The sequence below is a fragment of the Myotis yumanensis genome, unplaced genomic scaffold (assembly GCF_028538775.1).
Source record: "Myotis yumanensis isolate MYYU_CA2020_CCGP unplaced genomic scaffold, mMyoYum1.0.hap1 SCAF_23, whole genome shotgun sequence".
Taxonomy (NCBI): Eukaryota; Metazoa; Chordata; class Mammalia; order Chiroptera; family Vespertilionidae; genus Myotis; species Myotis yumanensis.
In genome coordinates this window covers 7052571-7064902 of record NW_027223774.1, presented here as the reverse complement: position 1 = coordinate 7064902, position 12332 = coordinate 7052571, and the positions used below count along the sequence as shown (strand labels likewise).

The 12332-nt window shown below is 42.5% G+C and overlaps 1 protein-coding gene across 1 annotated transcript; it reads left to right on the top strand.

The window, feature by feature from the left end:
• Positions 1 to 10309: 10309 nt before the first annotated feature.
• LOC139000321 (zinc finger protein 665-like) lies at positions 10310 to 12080 on the top strand. Its single transcript, XM_070402557.1, has 2 exons — positions 10310 to 10346; positions 10603 to 12080. Exons 1-2 carry the CDS (start codon positions 10310 to 10312, stop codon positions 12078 to 12080), a joined length of 1515 nt encoding a protein of 504 aa, XP_070258658.1.
• The last annotated feature ends 252 nt before the right edge of the window (positions 12081 to 12332 follow it).

The following is a 12332-nucleotide window of genomic DNA, read 5'->3' as shown; positions in this document are numbered from 1 at the left end:
CAATGTGTTCCAGAATCCTTTCAGTTGCGGGGAGGTTGGGCAGGGTGTCCTTACCGAATCAGGACATCTCCACCTACATGTTCCTCAGTCCAAAAACAGTCCAAGGAGCACTGGTCTGCAATATCATCAGGGAGTTCACATAGGAGAAAAGCCTTATCAATGCAGTGAATGTAGGAAATCTTTTGCCACTAACAGTCACCTCTGTAGTCATCAGAGAGTTCACACTGGAGAAAAGCCTTATCAATGCAGTGAATGTGGGAAATCCTTTACCTTCAAAGCTGGTCTCTTTTATCATCAGAAGGTTCACAAAGGAGAAAAGCCTTATAAACATAGTGAATGTGAAAAGTCTTTTACAAATAGCACTCATCCCAAATATCATCAGATAGTTCACACAGGAGAAAATCCTTATAAATGCAGTGAATGTGGAAAGTCTTTTACCAGTCACTCTGGTCTCCAAAATCATCACAGAGTTCACACAGGAGAAAAGCCTTTTCAATGCAGTGAATGTGGAAAATCTTTTACCTGGAACAGTAATCTTCGTCGTCATCACATAGTTCATACAGGAGAAAAGACTCATAAATGCAGTGAATGTGGAAAGTGTTTTACCAGTCACAATGGTCTCCAATATCATCAGAGAGTTCACACAGGAGAAAAGCCTTTTCAATGCAGTGAATGTGGGAAATCTTTTACCGGGAACAGTGATCTTCGTCGTCATCAGATAGTTCATACAGGAGAAAAGCCTTATAAATGCAGTGAATGTGGAAAGTCTTTTTCCCGTCGCCCTGGTCTCCAATATCATCAGAGAGTTCATACAGGAGAAGAACTTTATACATGCAGTGAATGTGGAAAGTCTTTTTCCCGTCGCTCTGGACTCCAATATCATCAGAGAGTTCACACAGGAGAAAAGTCTTTTCAATGCAGTGAATGTGGGAAATCTTTTATCTGGAACAGTGATCTTCGCCGTCATCACATAGTTCATACACGAGGAAAGCCTTATAAATGCAGTGAATGTGGAAAGTCTTTTTCCCGTCTCCCTGGTCTCCAATATCATCAGAGTTCACACAGGAGAAAACCTTATAAATGCAGTGAATGTGGGAAATCTTTTAAAAGTAGGAAAGGTCTTCAATATCACGGAGCTCACACTGGAGAAAGCCATTATGAGTGCAATTAATGTGAGATATTTCTCAGTCTAATTTGTAAATTACCTTTACAGAAAAGAGTCTGGATGTGATAAGGTTTTTAGATGTGTAGGAAATGTAGTTTGTTACTTAGGACTTAATAATTGTATAAGAAAATAAGTAAGGTCTCATTATTCTGAATTATATTTCATACATTTGATCACCTACATTATGTAATGTCCCCACAACTGTTTCTGGTGTTCTGTTTCTTTTTATGTTGGAAGTATAGATATCTATGTTGCACTTTCCAACATACAGAGATATCCTGCCATATCTATGTCACTGCATATTTCTGTTGCTGAAGGTATTTCCCCTGATCCACCCATATTTTAGCATCCTGTAAAGTTCCTATGGATGGCATCAATCAGCATCCTCATGAGCCCAGGGAAGCTAACTGTGTTGTCTGATTTGTTGAAGAAAATAGGAGCAACTCATCCCTTAGTTCTTACTTGTATCTCTGCTGTGCGTCGCCACATAGGACTGATTACTGTTGGCCCCAGTAAACATTATGTAGAAGAACTGCCATTTTGAGGGATACACTTTCCTACATGCTAATGTTGAGTTTATTTATTGAGTGCCTAAGTCATCAAGGGGAGAACTGCCCGTCTCAGGTGTCTTTCTTTGTAAAATAATGAAGGCTTTTTACTAGGACTTCTTTAATGCTGGGTGTTCTATTTACTGTGTGGGTAGTTGATTAGAAGTTCTGGGCTCTCCAAGCATGATGAGGTGAAAACTTTTATGGGGTCTCAAACAGTTTTGCCCTTGGGAGAAGACTATGGTGCAGAAATTAGCTCAGCGGTTTTTGCCAAATTTACACTGCTGCCCATAATTTTGCAGTAAACAATGTGGACTCTCTAGTCCTCATGTGAAAATGGATGCTTTGAGACACAGAAGTCACTCAAAAGAGGTGGAAGGTCTGAAAAACTCAAGTATGTCTGGGAGCAGCGTGAATTTTTTTCTTGTTTTCAAGGGATGTTAAGACATTTGAAGAGATTCTTTTCCCCACATGTTGCGGAGGGCCCTGTGCCCTAATGCCTTCAATTCCATGGGTGATGGGCACTGGTTGGAGGACCATCGCAGTGAGGACCTTCACTGCAGAAATACTGACCTAATTCCATTACAGGGAATGGACTTCATCAAAACCTGCACCGAGAACTTTTTTTGAGGAAAAGACTACAGAAGCGGTCTGTACACAGACCTGAGGGACTCCTGATATGTTTATCTTCTGTTCAGGAATCATTGTCATTGATTATAATCAAGAGGTTTTGTGGCTTCCTGTAGCTTCTCAGATGTTCCCATCAGAGCCATTGGTGCGCTGGCAGCAAATCTAAGGGTAAAATAAAGTGTGTCTTTAGGACGGAGATGTGGTTTTTGAGACCCAGTCTACATTCCAGTGGGTTTGGGTGAAAGCTCTTCATTGTTTGTTACATTTTGTGTCAGTGAGATGAGACTCGCTCACAGGGCATAAGAATGTGGATTGAGTGCTAGCCGTTTTGGCTCAGTATATATAGGTCGTCATCCTGCGGACTGAAGAGTCCCAGGTTCCATTTGGTCAAGGGCATGTACCTTGGCTGTGGGTACATCCCTAGATGGAGTGTGCTGGAGGCAGCTGGTCCATGTTCCTAACTCTATCCCTCTCCCTCTCTGTAAAAAATCAATAAAAATATATTGGTGAAAAAAAGAATGTGGATTGAATATAGAATTGAAAAACATGTTGGAAAATAGATGAATATATATATTTTTTAAAGAAATATATTTATTGATTTTTTACAGAGAGGAAGGGAGAGAGATGGAGAGTTAGAAACATCGATGAGAAAGAAACATCAATCAGCTGCCTTCCGCACATCTCCCACTGGGAATGTGCCCGCAACCCAGGTACATGCCCTTGACCGGAATCGAACCTGGGACCTTAAAGTCCGCAGGCCGACGCTCTATCCACTGAGCGAAACCGGTTTTGGAATGTATATTTCTTTCATCTTGAGCCATTTTAGTTACAGTTACTTTGCATTCCTGGATGGGTCCTCAAACTTTTTAAACAGGGTGCCAGTTCACTGTCCCTCAGACCGTTGGGAGGGCTGGACTATAGCTTAAAAAAAAACTATGAACAAATTCCTGTGCACACTGCACATATCTTATTTTGAAGTAAAAAAAGAAAACAGGAACAAATACAATATTTGTATTTACATGTGGCCCAGGGCCGTAGTTTGAGGACCCCTGCTGGAGTCAGTCTGGCAGATATATAGGTAGTTTTCCTGTCAGTATTTTTCCCAAGCCTATGAAATATGACTAGAGAGAAAGTTATGAAGAGTTTAAAAGAGGTTTGTTTGAAGTAGTTCAGGGAAGTAAACTTTCTACTGACTAGAGACTCCGTGGTACAAATGATCTCTGAGGTGTGACAAGAGCAGTGAGGAGGGGGTAGCAAGAATGTAGCCTTGAAAGTAACTTCTCTTGTTCAGCAGTTTGAACAGAGGAGTTGTTGGATCAGAGGAGTCAACAATCTTGGGGTTTAATTGGCAGGTGATTCTGATAAATTGTGGAAGGCCACAGCAAAGATAATAAAGACCTTTTTCTTATCCTTCATACTACCTCCACCACATTTAGAACCTAAGGCTTCAGTGACCTGAAGAGTGAATACTTCTAGGAGATGAAATAAAGAGACACCAGGAATACGGGGATCATTCTGTTAGAGAGGATGTGAACAATGGGTCCAGTAGGAAATAAACTACTTGGGGTTTAATTAGCAGGTGCTTCTCATAAATTGTGGAAGGCCACAGCCAAGAAACATACCGTTTTCTTGTCCTTAATGCTACCTTCACCACATTTAGAACCTAAGACTTTATGGACCTGAAGAATGACTACTTGTAGCTGACCTAATAAAGGCACACCATCAATACTGGGGGCATTGGGTTTAGGAGGACATCTGAAATGGGTCCGTGAGTGTATAAACCACTCATTGAATTTTCTCCTCAACCCACAGGTTCTAACTCCCCAGTATGGACAAAAATGATGGCACACAGTAAACCTAGTAATCTCAGGGAGCCTGACATAGTATAGCCAATCTTGCAAACTCAGAAGCTAAAAGTACCCATATAAGATGCTTTAAAGTTAAAACTTTCCAAGTAAAAGCTATTCACGGGGGTATTTATGTCCTAGTCTGTTTTGTTGTTGTTGTTGTTGTTGTTGTTGTTGTTGCTGTTGTGTGTGTGTGTGTGTGTGTGTGTGTGTGGTTTTTTAATTTTTTGCAAGAGTCAAATTTTACCTTATTGAGCCTGTCTGTTGTCTTTTTGCATCTGAGATAACATACCTTTGGGTTTTCAGGGACATTCACTTTCACAGACTCCTAAGAGCACAATCTCTGAACACAGAAGATCACAGAGCCCCAATTACTATTGTTATTGTATTAAATATTAACTGTTTCCTATCAGATAAACATAAAAAGGAGTTTATGTTTTGTTTCGTTTTTACTTTTTATCCAATCCCAGAGATCTTCCTCCTTAGCTCCTGTCCCCAGTTTATCACCAGTGAATGTCATGTAACCCATTTATGTCTTCTTCTTTAGTCTCATGTATAAAAAAGGCGCAAAACTGCCATTCTCCCAAGCAATTTATTGTTATTCTGCTTCCTGGCATTGTTACCGGCTTGGGTCACATAAACTTTGGAAAATTCTCCACAAGTGTGGATATTTCTTACAACATCACCATAGACAATTGACTCATGTGAAGCAGGAGAAAGTTACATGAAGGTTATCATCAATTCCAGAGACTCAACTGATTGAACACAGATTAAGAAACACAAATTTAGAACACACTCAAAACACAGCAAGCTAGTGTTTTCCCATTGCATTAAGAGAATGGAAGAAAATTCTCAATGCTCAGGTGACTTTGTTTTGCGTGTGTGTGTGTGTGTGTGTGTGTGTGTGTGTGTGTGTGTTTAATCCTTACCTGAGGCTGTTTTTTTCCCCTCCTATTCCTTTCCACTGAGATTCTGTACTACCTTACATGCTTCCATGTTCCTGAATCCACTCCATTCACCACTTTATTTTGTTAATTAGGTTTCATATAGGAGTGAGATCAAGTGATACTTGTCATTCTCTGACTGACTGATTTCACTTGGTATGATGTTTTCCAGGTGCCTCTATGCTGTCTGTAAAGGTAAACATTCTTCTTTTTTACTGCTGCAGAGATTTCCATGGTATAAATTTTCCAAAACTTGTGTTTTTTTAAAAATTCAGTGAAGAAATGAAAGGGATAGAGAGAGAGAGAGAGAAACATCAATGTTGAGAGAGGATCATTGATTGGCTGCCTCTAGTGCACTCCCTACTGGATATGAACCTGCAACCTGGGCATGTACCCTTGTCCTGAATTAAACATGGGATACTTCAGTCTGCAGGGTGATGCTCTATCCAATTAACCTAATTGATTTTGTCTGTATCCTAGCATTTTAATCCAGTCATCTATTGATGGGCACTTGGGCTGTTTGCACATCTTTGCTATTGTAAATTGTGCTGCTATAACAGAAGGGAGTATATATTTTATCTTATTGTTTCAGGTTTCTTAGGATATATTCCTAGGAGTGGAATCACTGGATCAAATGGAAGTTCCATACTAAATTTTTTGAGGAAAGTATACTGATTTTCATAATGGCTGCACCAGTTTGCATTCGCATCAGCAGTGTACTAGCATTCCCTTTTTTCCACATCCTCCCCAGCACTTGTCTTTTGTTCATCTTTTGATGGCAGAAATTGTGAAAGTGGTGAGGTGACAGGTAATTGTTGTTTTAATTTCCATCTCTCTGGTGATCTATGACTTCAAGCATCTTTTCATATATTTCTTGGCCATCCTATCCACACTGCAGCCCAGGCAGAGCTGACACTTTGGATGGCATCAGAAGCAGATGCCCTTAAGTACAAGCGTCTGTTTTGTGACCTTAACTTTGTATAATGGATTCAATGGAGACAGGTTAAGGCTGTTAGGGACGTGAACAACCTTCTCTAGAAACATATGGCCAGAGGGAGACACGTGCCAAAAGTCTTGAATGAAGAAACAATGCCTGCCATTCAGAAACAGCAAGTGCTGAACAAATATATGCAAAACCGCAGCTAAAGAAAGCCCTTCAGGTGCAGGAGAAACAAACTTGCCCCGGAAATCACCTCCCCTGAAGGCGCTAGAGGACCTTAGTGAACTTGATGTGTTCTTGGGCTATTTGCCCCTAAATCCAGTCCTGGATGCAACTGAGAAGATACAGGATCCTGGCCTTGGAGCTTAGAAACTACATTACCCAGAAGGCCACGCATGGAGTGTCATCAGGCCGAGCCAATAGAGGGTCAGAGAAGGCCTGTCCGTTTGGCGCTTCTTTAGGGCGGATGCGGAGTCCTTCCGGCTGAATTTCCTCTTAGATTTTGGCTCAGGCGGCGAGGTTTTCCTGGTCGCACACTCCCGAGAAGTAGGTCGGAGAGTGGTGCTCCCCGCCACACAGCCCATGGTCGGAGTCTCCAGTATTGCTCACAGCTCCCACTTGGGATTGAAGCTCGGGGTCGCTACACGAACACACACCAGGGCCGGGACAGGGACCGCCATTCCTGCAGCGGCTTCTGCTCCCGCCCCGCTCCGCCCACAGAGGACAATGGCGGCGCCCCCACTGAGGAGACGGGCTGAGGTGAGTCGAGTCCCCCAGGCCCTCACCGCCTCCTCACACAGACACCACAGCCTGGGGAGGGCGCCTGTCCCGTCCTGCAGCTCAGTCCCGCGGGGAGGACCGTGAGGAAGACGGAGGGGAGAGAGGAGTGTTGTGACTTCTGAGGACACAGCAAGTGCAGGGCAGAGGGGACGGGGGTGACTTGCATGTGAAGGTCCCTGAGGATGTGGCTGTGAGTATTGACGGAAAGATCAGAGGCTGCAGGGAGGACGGCACAGCCTCATTCGGGGCTTTCCCGGCTGTGGGTCCGTCAGGGGCCTGGGGTGGCCCTGGATCCGGCTGGACTACAAGCTCTCTACACGCCATCTGCCAAGTTCATGGGTGAGTCCAGCGAGATCCAGTGGCATTGGAGCAGGAAGGGGGCAGAGCTGAGGGAGTGAACCTGGGGTCTGAACATGGGAATGGGATAAACATTACCCAGTGGTGAGCACATCCGGAAGGAGTGTTAACTGATAGTCACCAGGATCTGCTGTGGGGATCTAAACCGGAAGCATAAATCCAGGCTTGGCTTTGTTTTGGAGGCAGGATCTAGGAGACCGCAGTGGTGTTGCTGGAGGCGAGAAAGCTGGGGCCCTGCAGGCATCGCCCAGACATTAAATGGCTTTGCCCTCTACCTTCCATTTCCAACGAATCCTTGTGCTCCCCTGAGGGCAATGCAGTGAGTAATGGAACTGTGATGACAGAGCAGCCTGCACTGGCATTAGGGCCTGGTGTCCACACTTCCCAGGGGCCCTGGAGGAGGATGAGGCTGGGGAAGATGTGTAAGGACTAGAATTATTGGTTCTCAGAGAGACAGATCTGGTTTCAATTTTCTCAATTCTGACAGGTTGGGGTGACCTTTGAGGACATTGCCCTGTACTTCTCCAGGGAGGAATGGAGTCTCCTTGATGAGGGTCAGAGACTGCTGTACCTGAATGTGATGCTGGAGAACTTTCAACTTCTGTCCTCCCTGGGTAAGACCCTCACTGTCACCAGTGACCTTGACTTGGCAAATTGGTTCCAGCAGTACATCAGAAATATCATACACCATGACCAATAGTATTTATGCCAGGGATGCAAGGATGGTACAATATCTGCAAATCGATAAACGTGATACATGACATAAACAAACTGAGAGATGAAAACCACATAGTCATATCAATTGATGCAGAAAAAGCATTCGACAAAATTCAACACCCATTTTTGATAAAAACTCTTAGCAAGGTGGGAATAGAAGGATTACACCTCAACATAATAAAAGCCATATTTGACAAAGCCACAGCCAACATCATACTCAATGGGCAAAAACTAAAACCATTTCCCTTAAGTACACGAACAAGTCAGGGATGCCAAGTCTCACCATTCCTGTTCGACATAGTACTGGAAGTATTAGCCATTGTGATTAAACAAGAAGAAGAAATAAAAGGCCTCCAAATTGGAAAAGAAGAAATAAAACTGTCCTTATGCACAGATGACATGATATTGCACATGATAAAATAACCTTAAAGACTCCATCAAAAAACTATTAGATGTAATAAATGAATTGCTCAATGTAGCAGGATGCAAAATTAATGCCAAGAAATCTTTGGCATTTCTATATACCAATAATGAACCTACAGAAAGAGAGACTAAAAAAGCAATACCATTACCATCACACCAAAAAATTGAAATTCTTATTTATATACTTGTTATTGCTTTCAGATAGCGAAGAAGGTAGACAGCGAGAGAGAGAGAGAGAGAGAGAGAGAGAAACATCAGAGTGAGGGAGAAACATCAATTGGCTGCCTTCTGTACACAAGCTAACTGGAAATGGAACCCTCATACTGATATGTCCCTTGACTGGGAATTGAATCCTTGACCATTTGGTACTCAGGACGATGCTCCAACCAATTGAGCCATACTGGCCAAGGCATTCTGTGGTTTTTAAACACACAAATTTCCAGGTTTTGTTGTAGAACAGGCCACTAGGATCAATGATAGCAGGAGCACAGTGGCTGCTAGAGGTAACTCTGACCCTTGTTTTTGCCTGTAGGTATCTTCAAATATAGTTGTTCACCCAGTCTTTCCAGTCATCCTTTCTGTACAGTTCTCCTCTATGTGTGTCTGTAATACTGTTTGTCTTCATGGTACTCTTACTCCCATTGCTCATAGGGTTTCTTCTCATGGAAAGCTGTCTACTTGCCCTGGGAAGGGGGAAGAAGCTCATCTCTCTGAGCCTGCCACTTAGTGATGTTTTCCCATGCAATGGCTCAAATGGGATTGAAGGGGAAGAATCATTTGTGCATCACAGAAGAAAAATGTCTTTATGAATGACACAGTGGAACCCCCGGCAGTCATTCTTTGGGGAATGGTCATTGGGGAGGAATTCAGGATAGGCCTTTGTTAAATTCATACCTAGAAAGCCAGTGTTTTGTTATAGTTGTCCAGTCTTCACCCTATTATGCTTGTTTGTTCTTATTGTTGATACTTTGCCAACTATTCAGTTCTCATTTTGATCATTTCTACTTAGATTCCCAGCTCATGGATAACCTTAACCTCCTTGGACTTTGCACCTCTGCCCCTTTCACAGGTCTCTCTTTACTGCAAGCCAACGTTGGTCCATGCCTGCAGCACCTTGGAGAGCACAGTTGTTATTATATTGAAGTTCTATATCCTGTGATCTAATATACTTAATTTTTATGGCTTTGAGCAGCTTTAAATTATTCCACACAGACTCACATGGTCAGAACGTAAGGGCCCAGAGCAATGGTTCTCAACCTTGGCTGCACTTTAGAATCACCTGGGAATCTTTTTAAAATCCTGATTTCTGGGCCTCATCCTCCGGAAATTCTGATTCTTTGGTATGGGGTGGGGCCACAACATTAGTAACAAAGAAATAGAATATCCGGAGAATGAGGCCCAGTATTAAGGATTTTAAAACGATTCTCAGACGATTCCAATGTGCAGCCAAGGTTGAGAAACACTGTCCTAGAGGAAGCTGTTTGTGCAAGAAGAATGAGTAGAGGCATCCTCTCTTCTTTGGATGTACTCCTGTGCTGCTGTCCTTCTCTTGATGGGATTTCCATCATCGACTAACTTTCGCGGCCACATTACTTACAACAGCAGTCTCTTCAGTGTCGAACTCACTCCTCTTGAAAGTCTTTCTGTGGAATCATGCCTAGTCATGACAGATAAACAATCGTGGTGAAGATATTTTGTTTTCGTAAGATCAATATATACCTCACCAACATTTCCTTTTATACAGGTTGCTGTTGTGGAGCAGAGAATGTGGAGGTACCGACGGAACAGAAGATTTCTGTCGGAATGTCACAAGCAAGGAATCCCAAGGTAGCCTTGTCTTCCCAGAAGAACCACCCCTGTGAGAGTTGTGGAATAGTCTTGGGAAATATTTTCCATGTGATAGAGTTGCAGGGAACACAGCACAGACAGATACTGTTGAGGTGTGGGGCATGTGCAAGATGGTTTTACTTCAGTGTAAAATTTCACCAGCAGCATGTGAGAGAGAAGACTTTCATTAGAGATGTGGACAGGATCTCACTTGCAAACAGCTGCAATTTCAATGTGTTCCAGAATCGTTTCAGTTGCGGGGAGGTTGGGCAGGGTGTTCTTACCGAATCAGGACATCTCCACCTAAATGTTCCTCAGACCAAAAACAGTCCAAGGAGCAGTGGTCTCCAATATCATCAGGGAGTTCACATAGGAGAAAAGCCTTATCAATGCAGTGAATGTGGGAAATCCTTTACCTTCAAAGCTGGTCTCTTTTATCATCAGAAGGTTCACAAAGGAGAAAAGCCTTTTAAATATAGTGAATGTGAAAAGTCTTTTACAAATAGCACTCATCCCAAATATCATCACAGAGTTCACACAGGAGAAAATCCTTATACATGCAGTGAATGTGGAAAGTCTTTTACCAGTCACTCTGGTCTCCAAAATCATCACAGAGTTCACACAGGAGAAAAGCCTTTTCAATGCAGTGAATGTGGGAATTCTTTTACCCGGAACAGTAGTCTTCGTCGTCATAACATAGTTCATACAGGAGAAAAGACTCATAAATGCAGTGAATGTGGAAAGTGTTTTACCAGTCACACTGGTCTCCAATATCATCAGAGAGTTCACACAGGAGAAAAGCCTTTTCAATGCAGTGAATGTGGGAAATCTTTTACCGGGAACAGTGATTTTCGTCGTCATCAGATAGGTCATACAGGAGAAAAGCCTTATAAATGCAGTGAATGTGGAAAGTCTTTTTCCCGTCGCCCTGGTCTCCAATATCATCAGAGAGTTCATACTGGAGAAAAACCTTATAAATGCATTGAATGTGGAAAGTCTTTTTCCCGTTGCTCTGGACTCCAATATCATCAGAGAGTTCACACAGGAGAAAAGCCTTTTCAATGCAGTGAATGTGGGAAATCTTTTACCGGGAACAGTGATCTTCGCCGTCATCAGATAGTTCATACAGGCGAAAAGCCTTATAAATGCAGTGAATGTGGAAAGTCTTTTTCCCGTCGCCCTCGTCTCCAATATCATCAGAGTTCACACAGGAGAAAACCTTATAAATGCAGTGAATGTGGGATATCTTTTACCCGGAACAGTAATCTTCGTCTTCATAGCATAGTTCATACAGGAGAAAAGACTCATAAATGCAGTGAATGTGGAAAGTGTTTTACCAGTCACACTGGTCTCCAATATCATCAGAGAGTTCACACAGGAGAAAAGCCTTTCCAATGCAGTGAATGTGGGAAATCTTTTACCGGGAACAGTGATATTCGTCGTCATCAGATAGTTCATATAGGAGAAAAGCCTTATAAATGCAGTGAATGTGGAAAGTCTTTTTCCCGTCGCCCTGGTCTCCAATATCATCAGAGAGTTCATACAGGAGAAAAACCTTATAAATGTAGTGAATGTGGAAAGTCTTTTTCCCGTTGCTCTGGACTCCAATATCATCAGAGAGTTCACACAGGAGAAAAGCCTTTTCAATGCAGTGAATGTGGGAAATCTTTTACCGGGAACAGTGATCTTCGCCGTCATCACATAGTTCATACAGGCGAAAAGCCTTATAAATGCAGTGAATGTGGAAAGTCTTTTTCCCGTCGCCCTGGTCTCCAATATCATCAGAGTTCACACAGGAGAAAACCTTATAAATGCAGTGAATGTGGGAAAATTTTTAAAAGTAGGAAAGGTCTTCAATATCACAGAGCTCACACTGGAGAAAGCCATTATGAGTGCAATTAATGTGAGATATTTCTCAGTCTAATTTGTAAATTAGCTTTACAGAAAAGAGTCTGGATGTGATAAGGTTTTTAGATGTGTAGGAAATGTAGTTTGTTACTTAGGACTTAACAATTGTATAAGAAAATAAGGTCTCATTATTCTGAATTATATTTCATACATTTGATCACCTACATTATGTAATGTCCCCACAACTGTTTCTGGAGTTCTGTTTCTTTTTATGTTGGAAGTATACCTATCTATGTTGCACTTTCT

Excerpts from the sequence above, each read along its gene's own strand:
- LOC139000321 (XM_070402557.1), top strand. The coding sequence starts at position 10,310 with ATGGTTTTACTTCAGTGTAAAATTTCACCAGCAGCAT. Across the intron at positions 10,347-10,602 it reads TAAAATTTCACCAGCAGCAT|CTGGTCTCTTTTATCATCAG; the intron begins GTGAGAGAGAAG and ends TTACCTTCAAAG.